The 25,044-nt window shown below is 49.9% G+C and overlaps 2 protein-coding genes and 1 gene segment (V, D, J or C); 1 reads left to right on the top strand and 2 right to left on the bottom strand.

The window, feature by feature from the left end:
* Positions 1-4,818: 4,818 nt before the first annotated feature.
* On the bottom strand, positions 4,819-8,494 carry LOC107501268. The segment is given in 2 exon segments: positions 4,819-5,263; positions 8,034-8,494. Coding segments are annotated over 2 exon segments (411 nt in total).
* An 11,831-nt stretch (positions 8,495-20,325) lies between these two features.
* Positions 20,326-25,044, top strand: part of TOP3B (DNA topoisomerase III beta) — a 53,582-nt gene continuing 48,863 nt past the window's right edge. For all 3 annotated transcript variants that reach the window (XM_036221022.1, XM_016127229.2, XM_016127228.2), the window contains exon 1: positions 20,326-20,431. The gene's annotated coding sequence lies outside the window, so the exon portion shown is untranslated. The remainder of the gene's footprint in view (positions 20,432-25,044) is intronic.
* Positions 20,398-21,394, bottom strand: VPREB1 (V-set pre-B cell surrogate light chain 1). Its single transcript, XM_016127231.2, has 2 exons — positions 20,928-21,394; positions 20,398-20,837 (listed from the first exon to the last, which is right to left on the bottom strand). The coding sequence occupies exons 1-2, from the start codon at positions 20,971-20,973 to the stop codon at positions 20,422-20,424; spliced, it is 462 nt and encodes a 153-aa protein (XP_015982717.1). The 5' UTR covers positions 20,974-21,394; the 3' UTR covers positions 20,398-20,421.

The following is a 25,044-nucleotide window of genomic DNA, read 5'->3' as shown; positions in this document are numbered from 1 at the left end:
CCTGGCCCTGTTCCTCCCACACTTTCCCCTCAGGAGCCACAGAGAAGAGTTTGATGTGCAATCTGGCCTTGGATGAACCAGGGAGAACGGAGGTACTCAAAGCCTGGTCAGGGGTCACAGAGACTCCAAGAAGAAGCCGACGTGTCCAGAGGGAGGGGGTGAAGGAGAGCCCACTCTGAGAGATGTGACTGTCATCACGTTATGTCGTGTGTCACTAAACCTATGAGCACTATAGTGGACATTCGACTGTTCTGTAGATAATTGTGGAAGCTGTATTTTCATGGTGTCTGAAAACTTGAGTTTGGAACACAGTGTTGGGAAGTGGGCATCATTTTAGGGCATCCAGGTCTGGTTTGTCTATTTCCTGGTAAGAGTCTGAGTCCTCCTGAAACATAAACTGGGGCCAGACGCCCCTTTACTATCACTGCCCCTCTCTTCCCCCAGACCTATCTGCCAAATACTATTCTGGGCTCTAGTTCTTCAGGAGCAGGAAGCCATATCCCCCTGCTCCCATCTGACTCAATAGGCTCCTTATCCCTGGCCACCAGCTGGAAAGAGGCCTAGGAGGGAGGGGTCTGTTCAGGTCACACAGACAGGCAAGTTGGGAGCAGGCCAAGACCCCTCCCTGCGCCTACCATTCTTCTATTCCATGAGGGGCTTGCTCAGCATGTATCCACCCAGTGCCCTGGAGTCATCACTCCTATGGACTGCCCTGACTTTAAGCTAAGCAGGGAGCCCCAGCACAACCCTCATGGTCAGCGTACCCTCTGTGAAAAAGTCAATGACAGCCCTAACAGGGACTTAGAGGGTCCATGAGGGACTGCATGAGCCTGGAGAGATGCCTAGTAATGGCATCCACCACATGGGGCTATGGGCATCCCACAGATCTTTCTGTGGATGAAACCTTGTCCTACCTGTGCGGGGAGATGCTCGTGCTGCGTCAGATGCTCCCTGGGCTGGGAGCTGACCCGGGAGCTTGATGACAATGGTTGGGGTGAGCAGTGGTCTGTCCCCTGCAGCATGTGAGCTCTTGCAGGGCAGCTCGTCTCCATTTCTTTGTACCTATAGCCATTCTCACCTAGGGTTGTTGAATGAGTGAATGTATAAATGAATGAATGAGACATCATGCAGGACTGAAGAGCCATGACAAGAGCCTGGGGGGCAGGACAGCCAGCAACTCACCATGTGACCCTGAGCAGCTCCACCCTTAGATCCTCAGTACGCTCATCTGTGAAATTGGGACATAACACCTGCCTCTGCTGTGCTTGGACTCAGAGGGTCTGTGACCCACTGAGTCAATATAGATTGAGGAACCTAGTCCCCCCACCCCACAGAGCCTTTAAGATCCCTCAGATTTCTGGAGGCTCAGGGTGTCCATGTGCTCAGCTCCTTCTTCTGGCTTTATAGGCACAGCCTCCTTGGGGGCTGTCACAGGTCAAGGGGCCCGGGTGTCCACCATTTACATGCCTCTGAACACCTGCAAGACCCAATCAGCACAGCCTTCTTAGTCTGGGATCAGGGAAGATGTGGTAGCATTGGGTTGACCTTGGATCAGAAGGGCCGGTGGCCACCATTTTTTCAGTCCTGAGTACCTGAGAGAGATGGGCAGACTGCTTCAGCTCCCAGAAACTCTGTTTCCTCATCTGTCAAGTGCGGGAGTGTTAGCACTGGCTCCTGGGTGGTCAGAGTATCACAGGCGGTGGAGCGCATCAAACACCAGTGCAGAACTTCCCTCAAGCAGCGCTTGGCCAGCGTCACTGTTCTTGTGGCAGGTGAGGTGTGGCAGGTGAGCTGGGAACAACCCCACAGTCGGGCAGCAGTCATCCGGGGGCTCAGCTCCACCCCACCCAGGGCTCAGCTGATCCTCTGAGGGACTGAAGGATGTGCAGCCCCTGCCCTTGGGTGCCCACCATCTGGTGGTGACTCAGGCTTGTGCAGCAGCCCTGGTTGTCAAGTCCAAGGCAAGGCTGGGAGACTGGACGGGTAAAGGAACGAGCCCATTTTAGATCCAGCAAGTTCATGAACTTAGAGAAAGAAAGAGCAGCCAAGGGACCGCGTCCTTGTGGCCCTGACAGCAACAGCAGGACAAAGGAGCAGGAGAGAGGACAAACCTATGGGTGAGGAGCCCAGTTCATGCTGCAGCTGTGCCCTAGGAGCTGAGGCACAAAGCCTCATTCCTCATTCCATCCTGTGGTGACAGAAGCTGCCTCCTGACAGCCTCCAGGAGATACGAGGGGACAGGGATGAGTGGGAAATGCCTGGAGCAGCTCCTGTCAGTCCCCAGGCACTCCTTTTATCTGGAGGGGCCCCGATCAGCTACAGAGAGGCGAACGGTGGGGGGCATGGAATGGCATGTCAGCAGAGGGAACAGCAAGACCCAGGAAAAAGAACAGCAGGAGCGAAGGTGCAGAGGCGTGAGGCAGTGCGGCCCTTTAGGGATGTAAGTCCTTCAGTGTTGGGGGCCGTGGAGGCCGCAAAATGCAGCTGGAGTGGGAAGGGGCAGATACTGAACAGCCTCGTATTTGGGGCTTGACACTGACTTGATCCTCAAGACGTGGGGAGTGGACGGGGCAGGCGCATTGTCAGGGACTGACCCTTTCGATGGTGAGGCATGGTAAGCCCTGCAATGATCTTCCTTCCTAGAATCTGGGCTGAGGCGGGGTCCCCAGGCGGAGGCAACCCTCTCTTGGCTCCTCCCCCAAGTCCCCTGACCCTGACCCTGAGGAAGGGGAAGGGGGCTGAAGAAGCCAGCCACTCTGACCCAAGGCCCCTTGGTCCTTCGTCAGCCCGAACAACTATGTCCTCTTAGGTCATGGGTTCCAGGGTGGGGGACCAGGGTCCAGGTGGGCTTGGAGCTCTCCAGGGAGGTAGCTAGACTAATCAGTGGGCTTGGCTAGGATGAGTGGTGCTGAGGGCGGTGGGTACTTGGGGTCAGGAGCTGAGATCTGGAGTAGCTGGTAGGATCTTCCCCCAAGGGCAGTTCGGTGATCAGGATGTAAGGCCAGGAGAGCATTTAGCCAGGACCAGTGGGAAGAAGTGCCCCAAAACTGAAGCTAAAATCAGTATGTCTTCCTACATGACCCCAGAAGTTGAAGAAGGAGCCACAGGGGACCAGAGAGAAAGGAGAGCTAGCTGCGCCTGAGCTGGGAAGGCCCCAGGAGCGGCCCAGACGGGTGACTGGGCCGGATGTGGCAACAGAGAGGAATGTGCAAGAAGGTCTTTCAGACCCCAAGGGAACTGAGACATGGAACTGTGTCAGTCGACTATGGCCCCAAGAGGGTCTCATCCTAATCCCCAGAACCTGTTCCTTTACATGGCAGTAGGGCTCTTGCGGACGTGATGGAATTAAGGCCCTTGAGAAGGGTAGATGATCCAAGAGGCCCCACGTAGGGTCTTCATAAGGAAAAGCAGGAGGCAGGAGGGTCCAAGTGAGAGAGGAGGTGATGTGGCGATGGACGCAGAGGGCAGAGAGGAAGGGAGAGAGATGTGAAGATGCTACGAGCGGCTTTGATGTTGGAGAGACGGGAGACGGGCCAACGAATGCGGGAGCCCAGAGAAGCTTTTCGAAAAGGCAAGGAGCGTGGCCCCGCCAACATCTTGCTTTTAGCCTACAGTACCCATTTCAGGCTTCTGACCTCCAGACCTGTAAGAGAATAAATGTGTGTCGTTTTGAGCCACTAAGTTTGCTGCGATTTGTTACATCAGCCACAGGAAACTAATGCAGAAGCTAAGGGAGAGACTCACCCGGGACCTCAGCATGGCCCCTCCACAGCCCCCCGCCCATGGTGACTCGAGCCTGACCCACTGCCACTGCCCCCAACCCATCCAACCCCCTAAAGACAACTTTCCTGGGAAATGCTCATCCTCAGAGAGGCCCTGGGAGCCTCACAGCCTCACCAAGTCCCCATACGGTCCTGGTTTTTCTGCTGATGTCCATGAGCAGATGGAGATAGTCTCCAACAATTAATGCATCACACCCTCCACCCTCCCTGAGAAGAGGGCAAGAGCCTTTCCATGCTGCATACCTGAGAATATCCCACCTCCCTTTGCTCTCAGGGGGCAGAGCTGAGCTGTGAGTGGGGGAGCAGCTCAGAGGATCTGGGACACTTTTAATCGTGATACAAGATGTCTGGCCTTAGCATCGAGACACCAATTTTCCACCAGCAAAGTCCTTTGTTTAATCTCAGAGAAATTTCCCTCTTTGCTTTGGTTCCTGGGAAGCTCAGAACCTATTGGTCAAGTATCTGAACCTCCTGGCAGGCCTTTTGTATGACAGTTATTTTCCTGTCCTCTTACATCTCTGAATCTGCCATTGGGTGAGGAATCAAGGTGGGACCCAGATTTAAGAGCCTATCAAACTGATGCTGCTAGAGTATCCTGGATCCCATAGGGGGTCCAGCCTAACGGACTGACAGGGAGGGGCAAAGGTGGGCAGGAACTGCACTGGGCATGGAGGGAGCAGGGCATTCCAGGGGGTGAAGGCCAGGAGCAGAAAGGGTCCCAATCAGGTCAGGAAGGGAGAGTTTATCTGGAGGTCACTGGCCATGGCCACCATGACCAGGAAGGAAGGACATAGTGGCCATAGCCATGCACTGGAGGAGGAAGGCGGGGGAAGGAAAGGGCACAGGGACTGATTGGTGACCGGACTCCTCATGTCCTAGCCAGTTTCCTGGGAGGCACCCCAGGGAGACTGTGAGCCTCTCCCTGTGGAGTACTTTCCCACTGCAAGCCAAGGATTCCTTCCCTCTACCCCAAGAACCGGGAGAGATCACAAATTAAATATGAGACGAAATAAATGAGCAAAGAGCTTGATTTCTATTGACAACGAGGACATTTTATTAAGAGTTATTTGAGGAGGAGGGAGGAGGCCGACTGGGGGTTGGGAGGGGGATCCTCTTGGGTCTCCTTCTGCTCCAGTCCCTTGAGGTGGGGGGCGGAAGGTCCTAAGAACACTGTGAGGGAGCCAGTGTCTTCTCCATGGTGCTCCCCTCGTGCGTGACCAGGCAGCTGAAGCTACTGCTGGATTTCCACTTGTCGGGCGTCAGGCTCAGGTAACTGCTGGCCACGTACTTGTTGTTGCTCTGTTTCGAGGGCTCGGTGGTCTCCACACCCTCGGTGACAGGGCTGCCGTTCGCTTTCCAGGCCACCGTCACGTCACTGGGGTAGAAGTCGCTGATGAGACACACCAGTGTGGCTTTGTTGGTTCTGAGCTCCTCAGAGGATGGTGGGAACAGAATGATCAAGGGCGTGGACTTGGGCTGACCTGTGTGGACAGAGGAGAGAATGTGAGACAGAAATGTGAGGGTGTCGGGCCAGCCCCCACTAATTTACAGCCTCTGTGACCATCCCCACAGTGTCTGTGCTTGGTCAGCAAAGGGACCCTTCTTCCTTCTCTGTCCCCCCTTCTCCACTCAGTCCCTGGATCACAGACAGCTCTCCCAGAAGCCTTTCCGAGTCACCTCTCCCAGGTGACCTGGTCAAGCCCCTCCATCTGTAGCCTCAGTTTCCCCAAGTGTAACCAGGGCAGATTATCCTCCCTCCTCCTACTCTCCAGAGTCTGAATGTGGAGTCTGGCCCTGATGTCCTAAGTTCCCAGCCCAGCATCAGGACACTACCTCACTTTCTTCGGGAGCCTGGGGCCCCCGACCTGGCCTGCCAGGAAAATCCTGATGGTGTATGGGGAGGCCCTGAGCCTCAGTCCAGAGCACAGTGTGGCCTGGAGTTCCCTCTTCCCTCTGAGCCCCCAGCTCTGCCCCAGCCCGACCTCAGCTCTCCAGTGAGGGCTGGTTCCTCCAGCCAAAAGCCGAGGGCCTCCTCGTGGCTCTGCCTGTCTCTCTATTCCTCCTGCCCTAACCGCAGGCTGAGTCCTTGAGGCTGCTCCCTCAGATGATGGGCACAAAGGCTCCACGGCCACCCCAGCACCTCTGATGACTCCCGACTTCACGGGGCAGCCGTGTGGCTCTGAGCTCCCCATTTGTTATATCCTGACTCTAATGCAATCTTTTGAGTAAGGCAGGTGAGACGCCTGAGCCCCACGAGTTATGGAGTTCTAGGGACAGATGAATCCCTGCCCCACAGGACCTACTCCTTTTTGACCACCGTCCTAGGAGGGCCAGGCTTCTGGTCACCTCAACTCACCTCACCTGTGTCTCTGTGTCCCCATGTCCCCATGGCCCAGCAGAGGCCCTGAGAGTTTCAGCTTAGAGTGAGCAGGACCCCTCTCTCACTTCTTCATGGGCCTCCCCTGGGTCTGACCCTGTGTCCCTAGAGGTTGGGGTCATAGCCCTGGCCCTGGCCACCTGTGAGGCCCTCCCTGCTTGGATGGGCATTGAGCCCTCAGCCCAGACCCCAGGGGCTCAGGACTGTCTCCAAGGCTGCTTGCTCCCATGCCCCTGATCAGGATCAGCCTCTGGTTCCCTCGTGGGCATCTGCCCTGGCAGGAGCCTCGTTCCTGGGCCAAACCCCCAGCCAGGCCCCTGGGACCTGGTTGCATCCAGACTGTTGGACTCTGGAGGTGGCTGCTCCTGCTGCTGGGTTCTTCTTGCTGGTAACCTCGAGACCAACCCACCTCCTCCAGACCTTTTAGAGAAAAGTGGGGGGTGGTCCTTAAGATTAGGAAGGCAGAGGGGAAGCAGCCCCCAGAGAGAGAAGAGTAACTTTCCAGAGACCGCAGAGGGGCGGGACAGGATGGAAAAGGTGATTAGAACCACTTACCTAGGACAGTGAGCTGGGTCCCACTGCCGAAGACATACCATGGTGACTGAGAACTGGACCAAACCCCACCGGCCCAACACCTGGGGCCTGCCTCCTGGGGGCCAGTCCGGAGCAGGGACCTGATGGACATGATGGGCACAGGGCTGCAGCAGGCAGGGCTGTGTCCTGGGGTGAAGGGGGGGTGGGGTTGCCGGGCTGGGGCATCCCTGGGGCCGATCCCTGCTGGACGCCGAGATGCTAGTCCTGACCTGACAGCCATAGTGCTGACCTGACACCCATGGGTGCTGGCCCACCTCCATGCTGAACCACTGGTGTAGCAGAGGGTCAGTTCACCCCATTCTAGCCCTTCTTCATGGAGACACCCGCACCCCTGGGGCAAGTGTCAGGCTGCAAGGCCCTCATCCAACTAGGACCCCTCACTTTGCAGAGGGGGAAACTGAGGCCCAGAGCAGTGGACTCATCAGCCCAGCTTAGAGGATGGAGATGGGGAAGGCTGGAGGCCATTGAACTTGGGCACTGGAGTCTGCACCAGCTGTGTGACCTTGGGCAGATCGCCTCACCTCTCTGGGACTCTATCCCCATATGTAAATTAGGGAGGACAGAGGGACTTTAGGGTCACTGAGAGGGAGGTTCTGCCCCTAAAATGATTAGTGCCTGCAAAGAATGTGTGGTTGTGTCAGTGATGATCGTAAGTGGTCTCAGACGCTCAGCACTTTGTCCAGGACTTCCCATACACACAGAGAGGAGGAGCTGGGGTCACACGGCAAGGTGCGGCAAGCCATGGCCCCTGGAGACCCTTGCCCAGGGCCTTTCCCGTGGAGGCGCCTGCATCCTGGGTGGCCTCAGACTCCTGGGCGGCCAGTCCCAGGAGGCAGCCTTGGCTGAGAGTCCTTAGTTTGGGATCTGGTGACCCAAGGACGCCAGAGAAGGTCACCTCCACCACAAGGAAGGAGGACCCAGCACCCTGGGAGGGCAGCACTCACCACCCATGGGACATCCTGCCCTGACTTCGTTTCTGCCCTACCCAGAGGACTAGGGTGAGGCACTAGTCTTGGTTGCAAAATTTAAGAGGTGCCAAACACTCAGTAATTAAGATAAATAATATTTTAATACAATATGAAAAAGTAAAAACCAATGCAAACAAATCCACAGTAGATAAAATGTCAACTCTTTAAACAAAGCCAGTGTCTGCCCAGGTCTCTGTTCTCCAGCTGACTCTCGCTTCTCTCTCCCCTCCTGCCACTGAAACTCTGTTCCCCGCTCCTAGGTTGGGCTGCAGGGACCTTCATGTCCCCTGCATGACTCACTCAGTCCCTTACCTGTCCCACAGGCTCCAAAGGCTGCTTCTTGTCGGGGCTTCAGGGCCCGGGGCCCTGCCCTGAGGTGCTGCTGTTGGGAGCAGCCGACCATGAGTGCCCACGGCCAGAACCAGCAGCACCACGGGCCAGCAGCCAGAGCTCCGCCCCCTCTGGTTCTTAGAGCCCACCTGGCCTGTCCTGGGCCTCATCTGCCCTCAGAGTCAAAGGCACCTCTGGCTGACCTGCTGGTGTAAACCCTCTTTGGCGGGGGCAGGGAACAGGTACCTCTGGTCCCTCTCGCTGTCAATGGCTGTCACAGTGCACTTCGGCCAGATTGGCCCTGTTTTCTGCCTGGGTTGTTTTTGGTCCCTGTCCCAGTGCCCCGCCCTCTCCAGGGCCGTGGCCGTTACTCCTGGGCATGTCTCCCAGTGGAGCATCTGCCAACCGCCCTGCTGTGGTCAGGATCCAGGGCTCAACTGCCTCCCATCACAGCTGCCAGCCCGGCCCCGCCCCTGGGGCCCGGGGTGAGTCACACCTGCTCTTGCCCTCTTTCCCCAGTTCCCCCGAAGGCGCTCAGTCTGTGAGCAGATATCTCCCTGGGGCCTGGGATCAGGAGTCGCCTGAGTCCAGTGGGGTAAAGCTGGGGCTGGGGCTTCTCTTTTGACCAGCCCTGGGGTGGGGGTGGCGGCAGGGCAGGAAACAGGTGTTGGTTTAGCAAGAAGCCAGTGTTCAAGTTGGGGAATCACGATATAATTAGTAAAAATGGTATTCAATGCGCCATGTTTAGCTCTTAACGGGTCTCTCTCTCCCTCCCTCTCATACCCTCTTAGATTTTATCCAGAGGTCACCACCACAAGCCCAGTGTCTGGCGTACAGCGGTGCCTTCTGAGAGGCCCCTTTTTCCTCTTTCTTCAGCGTGAACCAGCCACCTCCCCAATGTCCAGTTACACCGTTAGCCCAGGGACCCTGTGCTGTGGTGAAGGGTGAGCAGTAAGCAATGAGGAGAGACTCGAGTGTCCTCATTGGGTGGCAGGGGCCTCACTCTGCACTAATGCTGCCACAAGTGACAACTCTGGTCACCTACGTGTCTCCAGGCTTCCTTTCCTCCTACTCCTCCATCTTAACCATATTTAAGTATACTGCAGCCATCACCATCATTCATTTCCAGAACTTTTTCATCTTGCAAAACTGAAACTCTGTTCCCATTAAGCAACTCTCCATTCCTCTCTCTGCCCAGCTCCTGATAACCTATATTCTATTTTCTGTCCCCACAAATTTGACTATTCTAAGAACCTCATGTAAGTGGAATCATTCAGTATTTGTCCTTTGAAAGTGCTTTTTAAACTAGGAAGTGTTCTATGTATAAAACATATGGAAGATAGCTTATTATTATTATTATTACTACCAGCTGGCCCACCTGACATGGCTTGGGAAAAATCAGTAACCATTAAGAAATAAATGAATCCCTGGTAATATTTCTACTGCCACTTTTCAAATGTTGGGTTGCAACTCATAGAGGCTGTGAAGTCAATTCAGTCAGTTGCAAACAGTGTTTTGCAATAGTTGAGTAGCCTGGGGCAGACAGGAGAATGCAGAGCGTATTTTGCAATCGGAGGGATGGTAATGGTTCATGGGATTTTGCTTCATTTATCTAGATATGTAGCTATGCCCTGCATAATGACAAGAGATATATCTCTCACTGAGAATTTTCATGAAAAAACTTTGGCAAATGCCCCGAGGCACACTGGTCCAGTTGTGCATATAAGACAAAGTTCATTGTCAAATCCACCCTCACCCTTCACAGTTGGCTGACTTGGAGTTCATATTTGAAACCGCCCCTTGCTTTATATCTTCTGTGTCCCAGTTGACCCAGGCTTAGTGTGTCCTGGGGCAGTGCCATCCCAATGGCTCATCCATCTCTGTGAGGCTCTCCCTAGGGTCCCCCAGAGTGAATTTCATGAATGCCACATACCTTGGCAGAGTCGGGCCATCCCAGACATCCTGTTGGTATCTATTTTACTATGGTCATGGGTTGCTCTTACAGACAGACAGACTGACTTACAAATATTGCAGGGTATGAAGGAGCCCCCGGAGGGGCTTCTCCCTGTGGAGGGACTTGGCCCACTCCTGCCTCTGGCCTGGGTTACTCAAACTTTGTGGGCTTGAGTATGGTCCATCCCGGGGGTCCAAGCTGAAGCTGCTCCCTCCCAGAACCCCTGTGTGGATGTGACACTTACCTACTGCCCAGGGCCTAGAAGCTGTGGTTCCTCTGGGGACTCCCCAAGATCTTGGGGGAGAAGGAGCTATCCTTAAACTCAGTGATCCCGGCTACTTCCCCTACCTTTGCCTCTACACCTGCCACTACAGACCCCATTCTCTTGTGGTGGCCACGGTCAGAAATCTATGTCTGGCTGGATGCTGGGGACCTTGGAAGGATGGGCTGGGCCTTCCCAGCTGGTGCAGCTGAAGTTCTGGTCTGCTCAGGCCTGCTACCCCCAACTCCCAGACTGAAATATGCCTAAAACTGGGTTCAAGCTGAGTTAGAAAGGGCTGGGTCCAGTCTGTGCCCTGCCCCAGCCCTTCTCTCTTCTTCGAGCAGAGTGGGGCGTGACCCTGTCCAGCGGCTTCTGCCTTGCTCCTTGTCAAAGGCGATCCTCACTTCTGCCCCCTGCTGGTCAGTCTCCCTTCCATTCTCTATCCCACATACCCCGGAGGCTGTCTGCAGCTACCATGGACTCCTCTCTCCCAGGCCATCTTCAGAACAGGTAGATGGACCCCTTTCCCGAGGTCCTAGGTACAAATTTTCTAAAAACTCCCAGGTTCTCAGGGTCATTAGACTTGCTGTATGGCTCCAGAGCCCCACTCTGAGATGGCCTCTGCTATTTTGGAAGGTTCAAAATATTCTCCAAACCCCAGAGGTTTCATTCAACACGAGGGTGATGATATAACTGCCTTTGTTTATTTAAAGTCATTGTGATGGTTAATTTTGTGTCGACTTGGCTGGCCACAGTGCCCAGATGTTTGATCAAACATCATCTGAATGTTTCTGTGAGGGTGTTTTTGGATGATATTAACATTTAAATAGGCTCATTGACATTAAATCAACACTTGGAGTAAAGCAGATTGCTCTTCCTAATATGGGTAGGCCCCATCCAATCAGCTGAAGGCCTGAATAGAACAAAGACAGACCTCCCCTAACCTAGAAACCATTCTGCCAGCATATGGACTCAAACTGCAACTCTTCCTGGGGGATCTGTCCTGTCCACCTACTCTGCAGATTTTGGACTCACACCTCCACGATCATAAGCCAATTCATTAAAATAAATCTCTCTTTCTCTCCCTATATATATTCTGTTGGTTCTATTTCTCTGGAGAACCCTGACTCACACAGTTAGCTATGTCTCTTTATAATAACTCCATGGCGTGATCATTATGATCCCCATTTCACAGATGGGAACACTGATCTTTAGGGGCTTATTTAGGTGCTGTGACTTGTCCAAGATCACAGAGCTGGGAAGGTATAGAGCCCTCCAGATCCAAAGATTGGAAGTATTTTATGGGCCGTGGATATCTCTGAGAATGTGGCAAAAGCCACAGAATTCCTCCCCAGAAAAATGCTCATTTTCCCAACCATATACAATGTTGCCTATAATTCGTGGGCCCCATGGTTAAGAATAGATGCAATAGACTTGAAACCCAGAGAGTGGACAGTGCGTCTCCCATTCACTATTGCATCCCCGGTATCTAGCACTGAACCTGGCACACAGCAGGTGCTCAGTAAGGCTTTTGAGAGGACGTATGAATGAAGGACCAAGAATTACATCCCAGGTCTGTCTACCTCCTAAGCCTCTCCCTTTCCTCTATGCCAGTGGCCCCTCTGTGTCAGAGCTCTCTGGGCTGGGGTGGGGCACGCATATATTGAGGGTTCTCCAGCACAGGTCCCTGGGTCTCCTGTCCTAAGGAAAAGGCAACCACAGGGTGTCAGTTCACCGTGTTGTCACCCATCCCTGATACAGGCCCTGAGGCCTCACATCTATGCGACAATTAGAATTTCTCTTCCTATGACTGTCTCCCTTGCTGGTGTCAGGAGCTCAGCCCCTGGGGGTGGCCAGAGAGGTGTGTCTTCTGTCCCTGATGTCCATGGAGTCATTTTCATGACTGGGAGCGTCTCGGATCTGGACTGAGCTCTGTGATACTGAAGCCAGTCATAGCGGCCACCATGCCGGTTAGTCATCATGTAGCTTTGAGGCCAGGGGTCGCTGTCCCCAGGGGACAGAGCAAAAGCTGAGGCCTAGCTGAGGATGGTGAGAACTAGAATCCTCACCCAAAGCTCCAGACCCTTCTGTCCAGCGTGGAGTGCCAGCAGTTAGGTGGCAGGGGGAGGGGTAATGAGCGTCAGGCCAGGGCAGGCAGGTTTGTACCTCATGTCCCCATCTGACTGTGCCACTATGAGTTACCGACAGCTCCTCCAAGTGTTATAGGAGATGGCACAGTCATAGTCAGCCGTGTCCTCAGCCCGGGCCGCACTGACGGTCAAGGTGGCTGTGTTCCCTGAGTTGGAGCTTGAGAATCGGTCAGAGATCCCCCAGGACTGGATGTTATCATAATAGATGACCAGCAGAGGGTACAGGCCGGGCTTCTGCTGGTACCAAAATGCGTATCTATCCCTGAGGTTATTTGCAGTGCGGCTAATCCTGACCATCTCTTCCAGGGCCTCTGCATCGAGTCATAGGAGAGAGGAGAGGGGACTTGAGGATGAAGGTCCCATTCCCAGGGGTCTTAACCTGAGGCTGTGCCAAGGTCAAGCCAGGGTGCGTGGGGCTGAGCCTGCAGGCAGAGTATGGAGGGCTGCACCTGTGCAGAGAGTGAGGAGGGGGAGCAGGAGAGGGTCCAGGTCATGGTGATAACACCTTAAGCTCCTCCTCCTGAGCTGCTGCTGGGCAGGGCTCTCCCAGGACCTCTTATTGTTGGCTCCGGTCTCTTGCGGTGGGCTCCCTGTGCATCTGAGTGGCTGGTTCCAAGCAAAGCAGTTAGGAGCGGGACCTTCTCACTAGACTCTCCACACGCCACAGGGCTTCTCCCTCTGCCCTCCTGCCTCAGGGAGGGTGGGCTCTGTCTTTGGGTCTTAGATGAAATCAGGACCCCAGAACTTTCATTGCCACCATAATAATGGCGCTGCCTTTGGTTCCAGCCGCCCTGACCCCAGGGCTGGGCCGAGCACTTCTGACAAGTGTCGGATTTGGGGGATCCAGATACCTGCCCACTGTGGACACCCTCTGTCAGCCAGGCTCAGAGCCACCAGAGCGGAATTAAGAACACGAGTCCTTCTCATCTTTCAGATTGCTTACCTTCGATGCCTCCAACACTGTCATCTGGCCCCCAAATCACATTTCTTTTGGGACAGTCATCCTATTTATTGAAGGTCATTTGCATTTCAGGTATTTTTTAAGCCTTGGTCTAAACAGACTAATAGGAAACAAAATCAATTTTCTTCATGTTGTCCTTGCAGCAGACAGTTTAACCAAGGAAGAGGGGCCACAGGCAGCATCGCATCCATCTCTATGTCCTTGGGCAGCAAAGCTTAGAGTGAGGGGTGGTCCATGGGATTGAGGACATTAAGTGGGGTCCTCAATCAGGACCTTAGCCAGGGGGAGATCTCCATATACACCACTGTGTACTCACCACCAAAAGTGTAGTTTCCTTCCCTCACCATGTTTGGCTCCCTTTACCCCAAAATACCTTGTAATTTAAGTGATGGCAGTGGGGGCAGAGGAGAGAAAGACGTCCTCACCTGGTTGAGACCACGTGGATATCAGGAATACTGACTACAGGTCCAAACCCTAACCTGAGTCAAACTAGAGTTATCATATTAATTAAAAACTGACCAGCAACAACGAAAGATGGCGATTCACAGAGAAATTCGGCAAATAAAAGAAAGAAAAGATATCCAAATTGAAAAGGAAGAAGTAAAATTATCTCTGTACACAGAGGATGTGCCCTTGTAGATAGAAAACCTTAAAGATTCCATAAAAAAAAAAATGTTAGAATTAATAAATTCAGCAAAGGGGAGAAGTGGGGGGAATGCTTCCACCATGGCCAAGCCCTCCTCGTCCCCTCCCAGCTTAGGGAACAGGGTCCCTGGATAAAGGGCCTCTCTTGTCTGCTGTCCCCTTTCTCATTGCTACACCCTCCACCCACTTGAAGGAGTCCGTCTGAATCCCATATCCCTCATCCTCCCCCATTTCCAGTAGCTCTGGAAGAGCTTTTTCAGGAGGAGGACAAAGATGATTTCCTTGGAGGCTGATTGGGTCCATGGGAGCAGCTCTGCAGGACTCTAGCGACCCAAAGGGTCAGAAGGGCAAATGCCCCCAGTTGACCAGCCCTGATCACTTCTCCCTGTCCTGCCAGCTCCATTAGGAAGACAGATGCAGCCCATTGCCCAGGCAATAGCCCTTGACAGATGCTGGCTGTGACTAAAAGCACAGTACCCAAGGGACAGCCTTTGAAAAGACATCTGTGTTCAATGTGGTAAAAATAAGATTCCTCCAAGATACAGACTGTGAGCAAAGCTCTTAAAAATATTTATCTCGGAAACCACTAGAACACATACAAACCTGACACGTGCAAACAAGTGTGGGGGGGGGGCTTGGATTGTGCGGACCCCTCTCCCTGATCGCCTCCCTTTCCTGCACCCCAGGGGTTCTCCCCAGGGCTGACCACCACCAACTTCATATAGGTAGTACCTCGAACTGGAATGCAATTTCAATTTTAAAAAGAAAAGAAAGAATTTGAACGCTAAAAACAAAAACAAATAAACAAACAAAAACCAAACAAAACAGAGGCCTTGTGGAGGCCCCTCCACTCACTCAGGGAAAAGGCCAAAGTCCTTACAGTGGCTTCTCAGGCCACTCAGCCCGCCCACCACCTCCTTCTTCCCGCTCTCAGAGCTCACTGATGCTCAGAGAACATTCACATCCTGAGTGTGCTCCCTCCTGAGGTCACGAGGTCATGTGCACTAGATACTCCTCCCCCAGTTTGCCTGGCTCACATTCGCCCTGCTGTGGCTTGAGCTTAAGTGTCATCTCCAGAAAGGCCCGTCCTGCCCTCTGACACTGCCCTCCCACGACCCTCTGTCCTGACTCTGTTATATTTCTCTGCAAAGCTTCATCATCACATTACAAATGACGTTAGTTACTTAGTTGTTCAGTTTTTGTCTTATACCAGAATGTAAGATCCCCAAGAGATACCGTTAAAATGTACAGCTGAAACTTATCAGATTTTGTCAACCAGTGTTACCATTAAAAAAAAATAATTAAATTTATTAAAAAAAAAGATCCCCAAAAGAAATTGTATGCTGACAACTGCTGCGTCCCCAAGAATGGACATGCTTGTCGTCCAACACTTGCTCAATGTTGCATGAAAGAGTAAAGCTCTTGTCCATTAGGGAAGATAATAAGGGGGTGGGGAAGTATGGGAAATGGGTGAAGTGGTCAAAATGTGCAAACTTCCAGCTATAAGATGAATAAATCCTAGGGAGGTGCTGGAGTGACTGTAGTTAATAATATTGTGTTGTATATCTGAGAGTTGCTAAGAGAGTAGATCTTTAAGGTTCTCGTCACAAGAAAAAAATTGTAATTATGTGTGGTGATAGATGTTAACTAAACTTATCATGGTGATCATTTTGTAATATATACATATATCAAATCATCATGTCATATACCTGAAACTTATACGATGTTATATGTCAATTATCTCTCTGTCTATATGTATCTATCTTTCTACATTGAAGTATGATGTAAAAAGTGGGAAATATTTCATACTTTAATGTAGAAAGTGGGAAGATATTTCAAGTATTAAAAAATAAAATTCAGGATTCTGTTAATTTTTGGATGTCTATATTTATCTTGATGTCCAACTTCTTGGATGATAGATGCATGGCTGATTTTCTCAGAACATGTGGTAATATTTTGCCCTTTAATTAAGCTGTAAGAAGTCAATACATTCTAATCTTCTTAATAGCAAAAATAACTTGAAAGTGTTTTATTTATCTCAGTCAATAAGGGATGCATATCTGATTGAACATTAATAATGTAATTGTTTTCTAAACAAATAAGATTAGAAAAGACTCATTAATCCCTGAAAGAATGAAATTCCAAACACGATATACAGTGATCACAAACATTTATGTAATTATTTTGTTATTAAGCCTTACCAGAACTTGCCACATTAAAAAAGAATGCAATACCCACCTCCTCTGTATGCAAAGATATACTTCAGATATATTGAATAGCTGAAAGCAAAGCAAAATAAACAGAAACAAAAAGAAGTGCATTATTAAACCTAGGGTTAGGGAGAGTTATGTAACAAGATGCAGGAGCTAAGAAAGAAATTCATCCAGGTCACCCCATCTCTAACAGCAGCATTGGCAGGGAGCAGACATGACTCTGATGCCCGGTCTTGGGTAGCAGAAGAAACCCCTCAGGGAGAGATGGAAGTTTGGCTTGTGGCCGGCAGGGGGCGCTGTGGGCTTGCCCTGGGACAGGTCACAGCAGCCTTCTGCTCTGGGGGTTGAGCTTCACATTCACCGACAGCAGACTCAGTGGCAGAGTCCGCTGCACGTGGACTTGTGTATTTTCCCAGCAGCTTCTCCCTCCTTGTCCCAGCCAGCCTGGTATCCCGAATCAGTGCCGATTTCGACGAATGCTCCTCTGCTTCACCTTCTTCCCAGCCTACAGCTGCTGCCACCACCTATGTGTTCACGTTTTTCGGATTGTTATTTTCCTGTTTCTGTTGACTTCCCTATATGCCTCACGACCTTGCAAAATATAAAGTGAAATAAACTTATTACCAGATTTCTCTAGAATAGCTTTCTTCTCTTCAGTCCCTTTGTGGTGGTGGCATTGTAATGTTTCTCCTGAGCTCAGCTGAGCTATGCTTTCAGAATTCTCTTCCCTGCATGGTTTGCCTAGGGTGGGGCATAAGAGAACCATTATGTAAGATCTGGAAGGTAGATGTAATGCTGCAGCCATCGTTTCTGTGCCAGCTTCTTCCATTGTCACCCCAGCACAGGGTTAAAGTGGGAGAGATGGGGTTTAGGTTGTCCATGTTCTGGTCCATACTTGGCTATGAATCTGAGTGGCCTAGAGTGAGTGCAGGCTCAACACCAGAAGAGAGGCAGTAGCCTGCCCAGACTGCTCCACCGGCCCGCTCCACGCTGTAAGGTCCATCCTTATAATAATCCCTTGTTCTGCACCCACACACAGCTATTGCTCTTCTCTGGTCAGTTCTATCTGACACTCACCTACACTAGAACCCTCAGTCTACACATCAGGACTCTCTGCCTCCCTCTAGCATCTTTCAAATTAACATATTCCTCTTGGTCTCCATGCTTGTGCTTTTATTCAGACACTGGATATTGTAGGAGACGCTGTCAGAGACCCATCCATATGTTTTCGACACTTGTATTTCTGTTTGACTTTTAGATGCCGTCACCTGGGTACCTCTGGCCACCAGCTCCATCTGTGCCTGTGTGCAAGGTAGGACAAAAGTGTAAGAAACGAACTCCTCCCAGGAGCAGCTCTTGGCTAATAACGAATGAGAGTTGGTGAATAAACACCCCGGTTCTCTCACCCTTCCAGAGGGATATCGCTGAAGTGTGTGTTCTAGAATATTTCCCAGGGGTCCCCAGTGGGATTAAATTCCAGTTGGCCGAAGTGGTAACTTGTTTTCCATTCTCCTTCCCTTCCATTTCCATGTTTCCTAGGATCTCCCTTCAAATGAACTGCTTGCACTTGATTCAGGATTCAATTCTTAAGAAACCCATACTAAGTAGTTGGTCCTGACAAGAGGTCATAAAAAGCAGAGTAGGTCTTCACCATGAGATACTGGAATTGGATAGCTCATCAGACAGATCGACGTAAGGAACCCAATGCTGGTGTTACTAAGTAGAGTAGTGATGGCTCTAGAGTGCTGGGTACCCCAAGTAATGACTTTTACCTAATAAGACCTCACAGGTAGTGGGCATGTTGGGTTTAAGTGGAAGAGGTTGCACTGACTAATGCAATATCTCTAGCACTTCAGTGATAGGATGGAAATGGTTGTTATAAAACTGTGAAGTGGGTTGGTTGTTGCTAAATGTCAACGGAGGCCTGGAAGAAGAAAATGACAGGCTCAGGAAATCCAATTGATATGGGAGTTAGATGGTATCCATGGCAAAGCTTAGAGACCTTCATAATCTGTGGCCGGAGGGCAGGCCAGGATCTTGAGGGGGAGAGTAATGGAGAAAATGAGGTGATCAACTTCACACCCCCAGCAAGATTGACACCAAAGTCAGGGCTGTGGTAGAGGGATGTGGGACCTGAGACTACAGTTTGTGGGATGACACTCGGGAACTTTGCAGACGCCCTGTGCTCCAATCACCAATCGCCCAATGGTTTTCACATCTATACATGATCCTTGCCTTAATAATTACTAGTATCACATTGAGGGCTGCAAAATCATAATTTTCTCATTATACTACCCTTTTTCCAGATGTAAACTCTTTCTCCCTTCAGTGTGCTATTAATCATTATCCTTTTGAGAATTAGCTGGTGTTTTTGCCTAAATTTTTGAAATACTGAAATCAAAATTAAATGTACTATTTTTGACACATCGATATGCTCTTGGTGAGAGACAAATTCGAATGGGTTTGTACTGGCTAAAGACAGAAAAAGTTATAATAATTGCAATGGATTTAAACACCTCAAATATGCTTATGCCCACAAACTTCTAATGATACTAACACAGTAAAATTGGATGATGCTGGCACACTGACCTGTCGTTTTTATAGTTGGTAAGTAAAGGGGAGTAAAATAAATGTTTATTCTGCCTTTATTATACGAATAGTCCCTTAGGTGACTAAATCATTGATAAGGGAACGTTTCTTTCACAGAAGTTTTATAGCTAATGAATGAAGAAGGAATGCTAGAATGAAAATATCCCTATTTTGCATCCCATAATGAACGAACGAATTTGGGCATTGTGCATACATCACAAAAATGCATCTTAGAATGAAATACAAGTGACTGTGTCCTCTGTGCGTTTGAGGAAGCGGGAGCTCAGAGGGCACCTGGAACATGACATGAGCTGATATCATTATTTCACAAGAGAGTGAGGCCGCATGTGGAAGGGCCAATATGAACACGTCTCCCTCTCTGGGGGGGCCACTCGGAGTCTTTTCTGCTGTGATAAATGTGTGCTGTGGGCCAAGGTGGCAGGAACCCATCTGTTCCTTCTTCACCCAACAAACCCATTGGTAAAGTCACGCCCCTCTGGCCTCCAGGTCTTTCCATGAGTGCAGAGGTTTAGTATACCTGGGGTCGTCAGGCAGGAGGAGTGGAGGATGACCTTGATTAGCCCACCAAGCATGGCTTGGTTGAAACCTGGAGGCCATAACTGGGGTCTCTGGAGCAGGGGTTGGCAAACAGTGGCCGTTTTTGGCGTAGCCTTCTCTGTTTCTGTAAATGAAGTTGAACAGAAACAACCATGCTTATCTCTTTACATATTGTCTATCTATGGCTGCTTTCATGCTATAAAGACAGAATTCAGTAGTTGAGAAAAAGATCATATGGCCTGGAAAGCCAAAATTATTTACAATCTGGTCCTTTACAGAAAATATAATTGCCAGTTCTGCTGCTCTCCTGCACAGAAGAGTATATGTATTTCTCTCACCTGGACTAGTAGTTTTCATTTGGGGTGATTTTGCCTCCCTGAGGACATCGAGCAACTCCTGAAGACATTTCGACTTGTAATAATTAGGGATGAGAATGTGCAGGTACTGGCTTTTAGTGCACAGAGGCCAGGGATGCTGCTCAATGTCCTACAATGCACAGGACAGGCCCCCGCAACAAAGAACTGTCTAATTCCAAATGTCAGTAGTACCAAGGTAGAGCACCTGCTCCAGACAGTTACTTGGCACCACTCTCCTCCCCAGAGGCCCAGTAAAGGCATTTCTCTGCTTGTTTACCCTGTAACTCCTGCAAATAATCAAGTGACAGCAGAGGGAGAGTCCTGTCCTGGGCCAGAGCAGTCCCCCAATGTGCTTATGTCAGCCCCATGCCCTCCATAACCTACAAGCGCAAGGGCTCCAGCGAAGCAGACCATGACCAGCCAGTCTCCTGGGAATTTTGTTCTCCGTTGGTTCTTGGGTACGTCCCACCCATTCTGAGCAGCTGGGGCCTACTCAGTACAATTCAGCACACCAGTCAGACTAAACACAGCAAAACAACTTCTTAAGATACAAGCAGCTTTAATCCCCCAATCTAGCCTCCAACAAGGCCTAGCTAGACAAGGAGCATCGCCTCTGCTTTGCACAGCCCACCATCCCTCCTCGTCCTTGCTCCCTCCACGGGGATGCTCGTCCCTTCGGTCTTTAGTTCACGGTAAGCATGTCCGGGGGTGCCTGGGACACTGAACCATCAGGCTCCTTTTCTTCTTTCCTCTCCCTCTCCATCTCCTTCTCCTTCCCTAAGCTCTGGTTCCCCACAGCACAGTAATACACAGCCTCATCCTCAGGCTGCAGCTCAGAGATGATCAAATACCCGGTATTCTTGGTCACGTCTTTGAACCCAGAGAAGCGCGAGGGGATATTGGGACCCTGTTTCTTATTTGACTGGGAGAAATATCTCAGCAAGAATCTTGGGGGGTGGCCAGGCTTCTGCTGGTACCAGTAGATGCTATAAATGCTGACATCATGGTCGCTGCTCAGGGTGCAGGCCAGATGGATTGTGGTTCCAAGGGACGAGGACACGGACGGTGGCTGATTCAGCACGGGCTGAGGGCCACAACCTGGGGAGACAGAAGCACATGGGCACCTGGGGCAGGGCAGGGAAGGGCAAGGGAAGGGGCCAGGGGCAGCAAGATTTGGGGTGTTCTTACCTGTGCAGTGAGCAAGGAACACCAGCAGAACAGGAACCCAGAACATGGTGCAGATGTAGAGCTCTGCCTCCCGAATTGTGCAGCCACAGCTCCTGGAGCTCTCTCAGGGGAGGGGGACTGGGCAGCATCCTCCTCCCCTCTCCTAGGGGTGGGGCCATTGCACACCCGGTTCCAGCTACCACCATCCTGAACTTTCTTGGGTTTACAGCATCGGTTAGGGGAACGGTCCCATGGTGTCCTTTGCGGCTCTTGCCTTGGCCCCATGGAAGTGTTTGGGAGGAAGCACCTGCTGGAAGTTTGCGGGCCAGTGCCCAGGTGACCAGCCTGCAGGCTCAGGTCCCAGAGGGAGAGTGACCTCAACGTCTCCCTGAGGAAGCCGAGACCCACAGAAATAAGATTCATGTCCAAATTTACATGCCTGCTGAACAGGAAATAGAGGATACATCATGAGGGCGGTGAAAACACCTGCTTTGTGCAGCAGAGAATGTCGGCTCCCTGAGGTGAGTGGGACACTCTGTCCCCCTCCATACTCCCAGCACTCCCTCCCTCCGAACCTAGAGCAGCACCCCCAGTCCTCCTGACCACTCCTCTTCGCAGTGGTCTTCCCAGAGAGCGGCTGTGGCAGAGCCCTGGGCCCACTCCTTGGCCAGACTCTGCACCTACAGAGGTTCTGTTCGTCCTGCCCCAGCCCTGCCTGGGTTTGATCCCATCAGCAAGCACTTCCAGGAGGCCCAGGGCCTGCTTTCTGTTCGGTGCTGCCCACACGGCCACACAGGTTGTGCAGCTGGAGGCTGTCCGGGGGCTCAGACAGGGCTTGCCAGAGAAACAGAACCAATAGGATATATATACTCTATGTATATACATTATATATATATATAGGTATGTAGATATTATATGTAGACACACGATTTATTATGAAGAATTGTTTCACATGACTATGTGGACTGAGAAGTCCAATAAGCTGCTGTCAACAAGCTGGAGAGCCCAGAAAAGCTGGTGGTGTAATTCAGCTTGAATCTGAAGTCTAGGGAACCAGGGGAGCTGATGTGAATCCCGGTCCAAGGGCAGGAGAAGATAAGAGGAGATGTCTTATCCTAATTCCTCCTTCCTCCCTGTTTCTGTTCTACTCAGACCCTCAGTGGATTGGATGACACCCTCCACGTGGGAGAGGGTCGATTGCTTTACTGAGTCCATTGGTCAAATGCTAATCTCATCGGGAAACACACTCACAAACATGCTCAGAAACAATGTTTCTGATCCAGTCAACTTGACATGTAAAATTGACCATCACACTCCATCATCTCTTCCCTCCTCATGGCATTCTAGAACTTTCTCAGCAAAGCGCAGTCACACAGGAAAGCCCAGGGAGTGAAGTGTGCCCTCAATTTTCAGTAGGCTCTAAGGCAAGGCCTCCCTCCAGGCGGAGGTTTAAAAAAAAAAAAAAAAAGGTCACATTAGGGGGATGAGCCATTTCTACTCCTGAGGCATGAGCAGAAGCAGCCATTGAGATGAGAACATCTTTAATCTTAGATGGGCTGCAAGGAGATCTATACCTGCAATAAATTCCAGGGCAGAGGATGGGGAAACACCTGGCTGTGACTCAGTCTCCCTGTGGGGCTGGCAGACTGACAGCTAGCTTCCTCTGGTGTCTGTGCTGAAGGTCCTTTGGGTCACCAACAGCGAGGACCCAATGAGCTCCCAGCCCAAGTGAAAGAAATCCTATTTCAGGAAAGGAAGGGGAGGAGGAGGGGCTGCCCACTGGTCACATGCCCACCATTCACATACCCACCCATACCCCACAATCGCGGAGAGAACATCTTCCATCTGGAAGCAAGACTCCCATCGCCACCAGAGGCTAGACCCTGTCCCAGGCTCCTAGGTGACAGCTGACACTTCTGAGCTGCAGCAGCGACTAGTGTGGAGCCCCCCTCAGTACCGCAAATGAGGTACTGTGCAGGGAGCATGCGTGTTGTATAATAAAGAATGTGGCTGCTCTTTGTCCCTGGTTTCTGGGAGGGAGCCTCTAAATCCTTAGTATTTCCCAAGTGGTAGGAGCATCTTCGTTATCCATGGGCAGAGCCTGGACTACATCTGAGTTTATGCTAGTGAGATGATTCAAGATGGGGGCTGGGCATGGAGAAAGACTAACCATGTGATTAGGGAATTGGGGCTTTGAGCCATGTGATATGGGTCTGACCTCCAGAGAGGGGAGAGGAGCTGGAGATTGAGTTCAGTCATGTGGCTAATAATTCAATCGATCATGCCTACATAATGAAACCCCAGTGAAAACTGTGGACATAGAGATTTAGGGAGACCTCCAAGGCTGGTGAACACATCCCTGTGCCAGGATAGTGATGTATCCTGAGGATACAGAAGCTTCCCACCTGGGATAACTTCCCTTTTCAGACCTCCCCTCATACATCTCTTCATTTGGCTGGTCCTGATTTGTATCCTCTACAGTAAAATTGTATAATCATAAGTATGGAGCTTTTGTGAGTTCAGTGTGTAATTCTAATAAATCATTGAGCCTGAGGGGATTTTTAGGAATCCCTTAAATTTATGGCCACTTTATAAGAAGAACAGGTGGCCTGGGAATTTCTGAGCTTACATCTGGTGTCTGAACCAACCCTGATGGCGAATGGATCTTGAACTTCTAGCCTATAGAACATAGAAAATTAATTTTTGTTGTTTAAGCCATTGAGTTCGTGGTATTTTTTTATAGTAATGTCTTTTTATTTTTTAATTAATTATTTTTTATGATGACATTGGTTAACAAAATCCAATAAATTTCGGTCTTGACCTCCATCTTCACATAGCTGTCTTCCCTTTGTGTCTGTCTGTGTCCAAATTTTTCTTATAAGAACTCTATCCATATCTGAGTAGGGGCCATCCTAATCAAGTATGACCTCATATTAACTTGATTATATCTGCAAAGACTCTATTTCCAAATTAGGTCATATTTACATGTATTGGGAGTAAGAATGTCAACATATATTCTGGGGGGACACAATTCAATCCCTAACAGAAAATGTCATCTTAGCAATATAAAGTCTTCCAATTCGTGAATGTGGGACACCTTTCTATTTCTTTAGGTCTTCTTTAATTTATTTTTGTTTTGCAATTTTGTGATTTTCAGTGTACAGATCTGTCATCTACATGGTTCAGTTTCTTCATAAGTAACTTTTTTTTTATGCTTTTGTAAATGGAATTGTTTTTTTAATTTTTGGAGGTGGTTTGTTGCTAGTGCATAGAAATACAAGTGATTTTTATTTGTTGATTTTATATCCTACAACTTTACTGAGTATGTGTAGATTCTAGAGGGTTCCCTATATATAAGATCATGTCATTTGTGAGCAGGTATAATTTTATTTCTTCCTTTCTAATTTGGATGCCTTTTATTTCTTTTACTTGCCTAATTATTCTGCCTAGAATAGAAGTGGTGAGAGAGGACATCCTTGTCTTGTTCATGACCTTAGGAGAGAAGCTTTAACCATTGAGTACAGTGTTACCTGTGGGATTTTCTTATAGGCCTTTATTAGGTTGAGGTAGTTTGTTTCTATTCCTAGGTATTAACTATTTGTTTGTTTTTTTTAATCATAAAATCGTGTTGAATTTTGTCAAATACTTTTTCCGGATCAACTGAGGCGATCAAGTGGTTTTCTTCTTCGTTATGCTAATACTAATATATTGATTGATTTTCAAATGTTGAATCATTCTCATTCTGGGGATAAACTCCACTTGGTTGTGATGTATAATCATTTAAAAATGCCATTGAATTGCATTTGCTAGTATTTTCTGAGGATTTTAGCATCAATAATCGTGAAGGACATTGGACTGTAGTTTTCCTTTCTTGAGTGCTTACCTCATAGCATGTGTTAGAAAGTTCTTCATTTTCTTCAGTTTTTTGGAAGCATTTGTGAAGCATTGGTGTTAATTCTTTAAATATTTAGTAGAACTTGCCAGTGAAGTCATCTTATCCTGGCTTTTTTTTGTTGCTGGAAGTTTTTTTGTTTACTGTTTCAATCTTTTAGAAATATTAGAGGTCTATTCAGAATTTCAGATTCTTTGTGATTTGGTCTTACTAGGTTTTGTGTTTCTAGGAATTTTCCCATTTTAT

Source organism: Rousettus aegyptiacus, unplaced genomic scaffold (genome assembly GCF_014176215.1).
Source record: "Rousettus aegyptiacus isolate mRouAeg1 unplaced genomic scaffold, mRouAeg1.p scaffold_m13_p_5, whole genome shotgun sequence".
In the NCBI taxonomy this organism is placed as follows: Eukaryota; Metazoa; Chordata; class Mammalia; order Chiroptera; family Pteropodidae; genus Rousettus; species Rousettus aegyptiacus.
This window is presented reverse-complemented; position numbering and strand designations above follow the sequence as displayed.

Excerpts from the sequence above, each read along its gene's own strand:
- VPREB1 (XM_016127231.2), bottom strand. The coding sequence starts at position 20,973 with ATGTTCTGGGTTCCTGTTCTGCTGGTGTTCCTTGCTCACTGCACAG. Across the intron at positions 20,838-20,927 it reads GTTCCTTGCTCACTGCACAG|GTTGTGGCCCTCAGCCCGTG; the intron begins GTAAGAACACCC and ends CTGTCTCCCCAG.